This window comes from Neoarius graeffei, chromosome 18, assembly GCF_027579695.1.
Source record: "Neoarius graeffei isolate fNeoGra1 chromosome 18, fNeoGra1.pri, whole genome shotgun sequence".
In the NCBI taxonomy this organism is placed as follows: domain Eukaryota; kingdom Metazoa; phylum Chordata; class Actinopteri; order Siluriformes; family Ariidae; genus Neoarius; species Neoarius graeffei.
This window is the reverse complement of record NC_083586.1, coordinates 27,465,639-27,476,068: the sequence shown is the minus strand read 5'-3', so window position 1 is coordinate 27,476,068 and position 10,430 is coordinate 27,465,639. Positions and strand designations below refer to the sequence as shown.

The 10,430-nt window shown below is 40.2% G+C and overlaps 1 protein-coding gene across 1 annotated transcript in view; it reads right to left on the bottom strand.

Moving 5' to 3' along the window:
* Positions 1 to 913: 913 nt before the first annotated feature.
* Positions 914 to 10,430, bottom strand: part of rcan1b (regulator of calcineurin 1b) — a 28,062-nt gene continuing 18,545 nt past the window's right edge. The window contains exons 2-4 of the mRNA XM_060898625.1: positions 8,280 to 8,453; positions 7,822 to 7,981; positions 914 to 2,930 (exon numbers count right to left, since the gene is read on the bottom strand). Of these exons, the coding sequence (XP_060754608.1) occupies positions 2,761 to 2,930; positions 7,822 to 7,981; positions 8,280 to 8,453 (504 nt within the window). The 3' untranslated portion in view covers positions 914 to 2,760. The remainder of the gene's footprint in view (positions 2,931 to 7,821; positions 7,982 to 8,279; positions 8,454 to 10,430) is intronic.

The following is a 10,430-nucleotide window of genomic DNA, read 5'->3' as shown; positions in this document are numbered from 1 at the left end:
CGACTCCGTCACTTGATTGTAGCTGTTCAGTCTCCCCCCCCAACAGAATTTAAGATGTCTAGAGTTGTGCATGAAGACTTAAGGAAGATTACTATTTATATATTGATCGTACGAATGGTGGTAATTATATAAAATGTCCCTAAAGAGGAGTCATTACTGAACTCAAAATTAAACCAGTTTAAAGTTTCTCAGACCCATTCAAAAGCCGCATCCCCACCCATTTATGGCACTAATACAGTTGTATACAGTACTGTAACAATTTTGTTATTAAACTTATTAAAAACGTGAAGCAAACGGGTGGGGGGGGGGACAAAACACCACATCTCATGTACTGAAAAGGGCATCTTCTGGTTCATTCCACAAGTTTTCGATAGCAACTTCATGGTCGTCTTCTGGTCTGCTTTTACGTACACATGTGCAACGTTCAGACTGTCAGTCAAAACCTGATTTATGCACATATCTGATCGGAATCCAGTCTGAACAGCCAAAAAATCACGCAATCTGGTTTTACAAATCTGTTTCACATCACATTGCCACACATTCACACAGATCAGATCTACATATAATGTGGACAGTCAATCAGATGTGGAAAAAAAAATCCGATTTGGATTGACTGTGAACCTAGCAAACAAGTAGAGACTTCTCTCTCATTTCATGAGCACTTGCAAAAAAAAAAAAAGTAATTGATCCCTGTAAAGTAAAACATACACTGGGTTTTAGCCACGTATTTACATGAATTCGTTTCATACAAACCTTTCAGCATTCAAGTAATTCTAATAATTTATGTGCACATAAAAATTAGATTTGTTTGTCATACAGTCAGATCCATAAGTATTTGGATGGTGACCATTTTTATAACTTTGCCTCTGCCGACCATGACAAGGGATTTGAAATGAAGCCATACAGATGTGACTGAAGTGTCAGACTTTCAGCTTTAATTCAAAGGGTTTAACAAAGAGATCATTAACCGTTTATGAATTACAGCCATTTAAGATGGTAAATTTTCTACAAATCACAGGATGCATTTTAAAATTTTACTTTCTTTATCCTCGGACAGTGGTTTTGACTAATCTCCACAGATGATAGAGTACAACAGACCACATTAGAATCATTTTATACAACAGATATGAAGCAACACAATTCATGACAAATGTGTACCACTTAAATAAGGCGTTCTTCTTCTCGGGCCATATTCAGAGGTGGTGACTTGTGTTTAAAAGCTGTCAATATTCATGAAGGGAGGGTTCTCTTGAACTTGAATGGATTATTAAAATTATTCACTTATTAAAATTACCCATGCCTGAGATGTCTTTCATTTTCAGTTTTGCAGTTCTGTCTGGATTTAAAGATAAAAGGTTTTCCTTCAAGCCAGAAGAAAGGAGACAGAAAGTGTTGACGAAAAAACAGATTAGATTTTTTTCCCCCTTTTTGCACTCAATTTCAATTAAAAATACCATAAACGCAAGAGACAATAAAATATGGTTTACAATAAATGAAAAGACAAATATTCAAATTAATTAAAATCAATCTAACAGTCTAATATATTGCAAAAATTGCTAAATTATAGAAGCCTTCCCCCCAACTTTCTGCATATTAATTTACAGAAATGATATTTAGTCATGGCTGATATTTAGTCATGGCTCCTTGGGTGTTTATCCTGTAATGATGCTGCTGGAATTTTAATTTCCCTGAGGGAACCCTCCCAAAGGGATCAATAAAATTCTCTCTTATCTAATCTAATCAAGCAAAGTTAACAGTAAGAAGGAGCAATTTCAAAAGAGCTGGAAACAAACTTTCATTTGCCATAGCAATATGATTCACATGTATAAATTCATACTGTAAATATTTAGTATCGTTCATAAGTAATATTTTGGTAGCCAGGCCTTGGGGGTATTTTGATGTGGTCTAATCTGACCCCTGTTCCCCTACATTATCAAGGACAGAGACACTCCTATAATTTATTTTTCTTGCAATATGTTTTTGGGAGGAAAGTATGGTAGATGGTCCACGTGGTCTATTATGAGCTGCAGTCAGACCATAGGCCAAGCACCATGGGGCTGCCACTTCTAATTTGCATCAAGTTGACACCAGCTCAAGACGAACTGCTTACAACTACTTACGGCAAGTAACAAGCCAACAACCTAGTGGCATTGAGCACTCTGCAAAGATAAGACCACAATGTCGCTGACAAACAAGGAACTGGGTAGTTGTTGCCTTGGAGATTTGAATACCAAATCAGTACAATTTCAATATTCTATGTGTAGTAACTCCTTACCAAGTACCTCAACTCTGAATACAGCCCCAAGTGAATAATAAATCAGAGAAAGTTTTGAAAACTGCAACACCATGGATTACATTTTTGCACAATAGACACCACAGGTTACAACAAGGACTATGACAACGAGATGGTCTACATCAGTGGCCCTCAACAGTGTAGAGTGAACTTTCACACATGAAGAAAATGTAGTTTTAAGTAAAAAAAAACAAAACAAAAACACAAGCTAGCACACTCCAAATGCCAATTTCTCAGGATATGAATGTAAGCAGAAATGCCTTTTGTTAAATAAAAAGTCAAATGTATTTCTAAAAATGTCTTGTTTTACTGTATTTAACCAGATTTAAAAATCAGAAGCATGTGTGATGGTAAAGATGTGATATTCCATATCAGAGAGTGGCATTTATATTTGCTACCTCATGGTGATGGAGGGTGAAACTGGATTACCAGTTTGATTACTAGTTTTCCAGAATCGTCAAGTAAATTCACTTCTGGGCAGAGCAAGCATAATCTGGGCGCCGAGTCTGAATGATTTTGGGGCGGGCCCTGGTTCCTCCCTCCATTTCTTCTTCACCACCTGAGCTGTCGTCTTCACACACATGCACAATCACACTAGGAGTGGTGGTGGTTCCAGTGTGCAACTCATACTGCTCACCTGAAACAGAAAATAAGATTAATTTGCATTACACAACTTTGAACTAGTAGCCGTAGCAGTATATACACTGGTCAGCAAGTGAAACCTGAATTGTTCTGTCAATGGCTATTGAAAATCATGTGTGAAAACAGAATATAGGAATGGTACAATTCAATTTTTAAATAATACAATTTCAAGTAGGCGGCACGGTGGTGTAGTGGTTAGCGCTGTCGCCTCACAGCAAGAAGGTCCGGGTTCGAGCCCCGTGGCCGGCGAGGGCCTTTCTGTGCGGAGTTTGCATGTTCTCCCCGTGTCCATGTGGGTTTCCTCTGGGTGCTCCGGTTTCCCCCACAGTCCAAAGACATGCAGGTTAGGTTAACTGGTGACTCTAAATTGACCGTAGGTGTGAATGTGAGTGTGAATAGTTGTCTGTGTCTATGTGTCAGCCCTGTGATGACCTGGCGACTTGTCCAGGGTGTACCCCGCCTTTTGCCCGTAGTCAGCTGGGATAGGCTCCAGCTTGCCTGCGACCCTGTAGAAGGATAAAGCGGCTAGAGATAATGAGATGAGACAATTTCAAGTAACTTTCAAAAGGTTTATAGAGCTTAACATTTTTCTGTTTAATTTGTTTTGTTTCTTATAATGTTCAATGCCCTGTGTGGTCAGATGATCAACATTACAAAATCTGGATTACATACAGAAACACATTAAATAAACTACAGTCTCTAGGTTTTCCAGAAAGCTAGTTAAATGTTAGAAAGGTGTACAAAATATGAAGTGTCTACAGACCCGTGCTAAAGCCACAGGTTTTATGATGTTAAAAATTAAACCAAGATAAACTAGAAGGGCACTTGGTAGAGTGCAAACCTCAGTCAAGCCACAGATCTTCAACATCAAATCACTTGAACCCATAATAATTCTGAAGCTGTACACCAAATTTCATCAAAATCCATTCACTTCTTTGAGTTACAGTGGTGCTTGAAAGTTTGTGAACTCTTTAGAATTTTCTATATTTCTGCATAAATATGACCTAAAACATCATCACATTTTCACACAAGTGAAATGATCCAATGTTACATATCTGTGAGTGGCAAAAGTATGTGAACCTCTAGGATTAGCAGTTAATTTGAAGGTGAATTTAGAGTCAGGTGTTTTAGTACTGAGATACACCTTATGGTGCAACCTGGACACATCTTCAGTGATGTGCCTGGGGTCACTGGGTGTTTCGGGTCCAACATCAGACACCCTCACACGGGTGACCCAGCCAGGGGTGATCAGGCCCTGGCTTGTGTCCAGGTAGCGCACTACGCCACTCACCCCCCCTCAACCACAGCCAACGTGAAGCCTTTTCAGCAGCTTCCATGATGTTCTTCATGGCTCTTCACCTGTGCAGTCCGCAGATCCCTAGGAGTCCCAGGACCCGATGTAAAGACTGGCCTGCAAAGCCCCTGCAGCCCACTTCAATAGGCTCACAGCGGGCCTTCCACCCATTCCTCCTCCACCAGGTCAGCGTACTTGGCCTTCTTTCGTTCTTGAGCCTCCTCCATCCGATCTTCCCAGGAGACAGTTAGCTCAAGTAGCACCACCTGTTTGCTTGCCCCTGGCATCAAGACCATGTCTAGCCGGAGTGTTGTTGCTGCAACAATGTCCGGAAATCTCAACTGCCTCCCAAGATCAACCAGTAATTGCCAGTCCCTTGCTGTTACAAGCAGGCCCCCCTGGGTTTTCTTTGGGGGCTGGGGCTTCTCACCTGCTTGAACAAAGGTGATGGTACACTAGGAGGGGTTTTGCCACTTGCTGTTGTTGATGCCAGTGCAGATGGTATCGGCTACTGCCTGCAGAACCTGGTCGTGCCGCCAGTGATAACGACCATCTCCCAAGGCCTTTGAGCATCAGCTGAGGATGTGTTCTAAAGATCCCCTTTTCTGGCAGAGCTGACAAGCAGGTGAGCAGGCCCCAGGTGAACAGATTGGCAGGGCTCGGGAAGAGGTCATACACTGACTGGACTAAGAACTTGAAGTGGTATGGCTCCACCTTCCAGAGTTCTGCCCAGGTGATTTTACATCCAGCTATATGCTCCCACTTGGTCCAGGCCCCCTGCTTGGACATGCCCACTATTCTGCTAAAGCGAGCCTCCTCCACCTCAGCATGTACCTCCTCCTGGATCAGCTTCCGCTTTCAATCAGTGGGATGACAAATCAGGTGTGAGTGGACACCCTGTTTGATTTAAAGAACAGGGCTCTATCAAAGTCTGATCTTCACAACTCATGTTTATAGAAGGGCATCATGGCACGAACAAAGGAGATTTCTGAGGACCTCAGAAAAAGCACTGTTGATGCTCATCAGGCTGGAAAAGGTTACAAAACCATCTCTAAAGAGTTTGGACTCCACCAATTCAGAGTCAGACAGACTGTGTACAAATGGAGGAAATTCAAGACCATTGTTACCCTCCCCAGGAGTAGTCGACCAACAAAGATCACCCCAAGAGGAAGGTGTGTAATAGTTGGTGAGGTCACAAAGGACCCCAGGGTAACTTCTAAGCAACTTAAGGCCTCTCTCATATTGGCTAATGTTCATGAGTCCACCATCAGGAGAACACTGAACAACAATGGTGTGCATGGCAGGGTTGCAAGGAGAAAGCCACTGCTCTCCAAAAAGAACACTGCTGCTCGTCTGCAGTTTGCTAAAGATCACATGGACAAGCCAGAAGGCTATTGGAAAAATGTTTTGTGGACGGATAAGACCAAAATAGAACTTTTTGGTTTAAATGAGAAGCATTATGTTTGGAGAAAGGAAAAACACTGCATTCCAGCATAAGAACCTTATCCCATCTGTGAAACATGGTGGTGATAGTATCATGGTTTGGGCCTGTTTTGCTGCATCTGGGCCAGGATGGCTTGCTATCACTGATGGAACAATTAATTCTGAATTATACCAGCGAATTCTAAAAGAAACGTCAGGACATCTGTCCATGAACTGAATCTCAAGAGAAGGTGGGTCATGCAGCAAGACAACAACCGTAAGCACACAAGTTGTTCTACCAAAGAATAGTAAAAGAAGAATAAAGTTAATGTTTTGGAATGGCCAAGTCAATGTCCTGACTTTAATCCAATCAAAATGCTGTGGAAGGACCTGAAGCGAGCAGTTCATGTGAGGAAACCCACCAACATCCCAGAGTTGAAGCTGTTCTGTACGGAGGAATGGGCTAAAATTCTTTAAAAAAAAAAAAAAAAAAAAATCTACTTTTGGGACTTGTGTGAAAATCTGATGTTTTAGGTCATACTTATGCAGAAATATATAAAATTCTAAAGGGTTCACAAACTTTCAAGCACCACTGTACATTGGGAATAGACAAAAAAAAAAAATTCTGGATCCACATACATATCTGGATTTGCAACAAAATGTTCCTTGGCCCATCTTTCCTCAAAATTTGTTAACTACTTTGAGTTGCACTGAGAACAGAACCCCCCCCCAAAAAAAAAAAAAAAGTGACACAAAAATATAACCTCCAACAAACTTGGTGGAGGTAATCGCCATCTTCCCCCCCCAATCTTTAATACAATATTACAACCCACAAAACTGGACCAAATTGAAACAAAGACCAAAAATTTCAACCACAACTGCCAGGAAGATTGGTCGGGATGCAAAGGAAAAACAACTATGCCAAACACCACCTCAGCAAGCCTGGCTTGAACCCCTAATTTTCCACTTCTTGATCAGAGTTTGAACCCTGCTGATTGGCTGTGAACTTTGGATATCTTTGTATATCCTTTTCCTGATTTGTAAAGTTCAATAACCTTTTCAGGCAAGTCCTTTGACAGTTCTTTTGCTTTCCCAGTGGCTCAGTATCCAAGCAATGTCAGTGCTGCAGCAGATGAAATGAGCAGGGGGTCTCTCAAGAGCTCAGAAACTCACTGGCTATTTATACACAGACACCAATTACAATCAAACAAGTCACAAGTGTGGGAAATTGTTCTCAATAGCCATTTACACCTGTGCGTGTCAACTTGCCTGTATGTTATCGGGCCGAACATTGACGGGTATGCAAACTTTTAATCAGGGCGATTTCAATTAAAAGAAAGGGCACACACAATTGTCATAATAAATGGTTTCACTTGACCACTATCCCTAAATAAAAGAAAAGTTTTCTGCATGATTAGTCATATTAAAAAAAAAAGTCACAAATTCTGCCAGGGTATGTAAACTTATGAGCACAACTGTATTACTTAAGGGGAGTGAACACTTCTGCAACCAGGTTATTCCAAGTTGTTTTCCATTTGATTTTCCTGAATTTTATTGGTTGCTATAATCACATTAACCTGCAATCTTCACAGGGGCATGGAGACTCTTTATATCCTCGATATCATGTTAATGTATAAATAATTTTTCCTTACACGTTTTTAGACTGTAAGACCTATTAAGGTGAATAACTAGAATAGCCCACAGTGCAGCTAAGAAGGAATCACCACTGATGTCCGTCTGTCCACCCATCCGCTTATCCTGTCCTACAGGGTCTCAGGCAAGCTGCAGCCTATCCCAGCTGACTATGGGCAAGAGGCAGGGTACACCCTGGACAAGTCACCAGGTCATCACAGGGCTGACACAAAACAACCATTCACGCTCACATTCACACCTACGGTCAATTTAGAGCCACCAATTAGCCTAACCTGCATGCCTTTGGACTGGTGGGGAAACCGGAGCACCCAGAGGAAACCCACGTGGACACGGGGAGAACATGCAAACTCCACACAGAAAGGCCCTCGCCAGCCACTAGGCTCGAACCCAGGACCTTCTTGCTGTGAGGAGACAGTACTAACCACTACACCACCGTGCCACCCTCACCACTGATGTGCAAGAACTAATTTAGTATCAAATGTTGGAGCTTGTACTGACACTAAAGTGTATTTTTTACCTGGACCAAGTTTGGAGACAGCACACAGAAGGTCATAATTAATGATGGGTGTAGCATCTTGAGACTGCTCCCAACCCACTGGAGGAGAAGCTGGAGGAGAAATGAGGAACTGTTTTTCTGGCTTTGGGGGCTCTAGTCGAGGACTGCCTATATGCACAGACTGAAGGAAGAATAGGACCGGGAGAGATTGGAGAGAAAAGGGAGACAGACAGGAAACAGAGACAAATATGGTCGAAATTAAATTCAAAGAATCTACAGGATGTATTAAAAAAAGGTTATACAGGTATAAACATATAGTTATATGCCTCATTAAGAAATTATTAAATATATTTTCTCAAATAAGTTAAAAAAAAAAAAGTTAATCTCTTCAACAGTCAGTGGGTGTATCCTAACAATAGGCTTTACTCACTTATACTCTTGATTGTGGGTTTACTGTAGTCCAATAAGATTATTGGTACCTGAGCAAAATAGAGGCGCATCTCTTTGCCATTGAAATCACTCTTGTGAAGTTTCACTCTCGCCTGAGCAGCAGTCACTGCATTGGTGAAATTAATGCGTACACGGTGAAAGCTTTTGAAGAACTGGAAGTATACTCCTACATCAAACTGATGAAACAGCGTCTCAAACTGGTCCTGAAGATGGCAAAAGAAAAAAAAAAAAGGTTCTGTAAATTGGTCAAGAAAAAAAAAAAAAAGTCTTCCTGTGCACTCCATTATCTTGTCTTTGTTAACACAGGCAAAATTTCACAACTCCATCCAGCTCCACCCAAACAGAAGTCAGCCATTTTGGATTTGAGCAATTCCAGCGTTATGGACGTGACACTTGAACTCAAAATGGCAACAAATGACCCAGTGCATGTTTTATTGTCTCCCAGTATTTAAACAGGTGTTGCATATTTTAAGGCTGTACCATACTGGAGAAGTGATAGAACAAGAACAATTCCCATAGTACATCTAGGGCATGCCAGGAAATGCCAATAAAAGATGCGTTATGGATGTGACAGAAAAAGTATCACTTTTCTTGGGTGACTGTACATTTTTATCAAACTCTGTGAAATTGTAAACCTAATGTCGAAATGGAGAGATCCATTTGATAGAGGGGTCCAAGGTGAATATTAAAAAACCTTTGTTTAAAATATTTTGTATTTCATGCAGAGTTTCAGAAGGAAAAGTCAGCGTTATGGATGTGACGAAATTCCGTTATGGATGTGACGCGTCTGAAATAGACATGGCATATGTTTAGAAAATCAGCAATTTAACCACCATAACCCTTTGAAAAACTCTCTAAATATCAGCTAAAACTATCAAAGTTCTTAAATAATATTTAGGATGGCTATTGTTTTGCTGTTTTGTGGATTTTAGCATACATTTCTGTGGCTTGTGGCAATAATATAGAATTGTACATGATCAAAGTTGATTTTAGCTTGGGTTTTACATTATAAGAAAGACAGACTGACAGTGACATATTAGGTTGGTTACAAATTGGTTCAACTTATTCACATCTGTAAAATACAGGCCTAGGTGATATCTCTGGGAGTGGTTTTGATGTATTACATGTTGCTTTATTTTTGCATGGTCAGGTTGACATTTACATGGAATTGCCCACTTAGTACATTTTGACATGTTCCAAATTTAAAAAAAAAAAAAAAAAAAAACCCTCCTCCAAGAAGGTTCATCCAATTCAAACCAAATTTGGTCAGGATGATAAAGATATCCATGGGATTAAATTGTGAAGAAATATTTGACCTGAAATGGTGCTGCTGTGGCAATGCAATCAACATGGCATGGCATGCCATGCAAGCAGGAAGTGAGACAGATATTGTGAGATGTGGCCCAAAATTCCCAATGATGAGCCAAAAATCACATGTACAGTACATAGTGTTTCATTCTCATAGCTTCACCAACTGGAAACAGTAGGTGGGGCTTATAAACAGATGAAATATATATTTTTAAAAAATGTCGATTAGATTCATACCAATGTCAAGAGATCATTGATGCTAAATTCCTAAGTAATATTTCATAGCTTGAACAGTGTTACCATGAAAAAAATATCAATTAATTATGGTGTTAAGCAAACAGAACAGACCTTCTGTACCAAGATATCCCTGTACCAATAATCAAGACATTCATGCCAAGATGTAGAACTGTTTTTCTTATGCAATCCTTTATCTATCTCCCTCATCTCCATGTTTTGCATATAAGCTTCCCTTACATTTTGTAAATAAAAGTAGGGCAAGTAGAACTTTGATCACTGAATCAAGTGTCTGGGTCTTACTTCGTGTCTCTAGTTGGTGATCGAACTTAACGATTCCACTATACATTGTGTGATACAGTTGAAAATTCATATGTATTCCCCATCATCATAATCACATACCGTACACATGAGATTAGCGATTCATGGTCATAATGCCACCACCTGGCAAGAGGAAGGGGTCTTATCGACCAATCTTTAACACTCCTCACAGATCAGATTAACATCACATTTGATTAGCTTGATAAACATATTCATGATATTAAATTGCAAAACAACAACAACAAAAAAAAGCTGCTGATTTGAAATGTTGACTGGCAATGTGATAAACAACACTGATGCAGTCCAATTCTCCTATC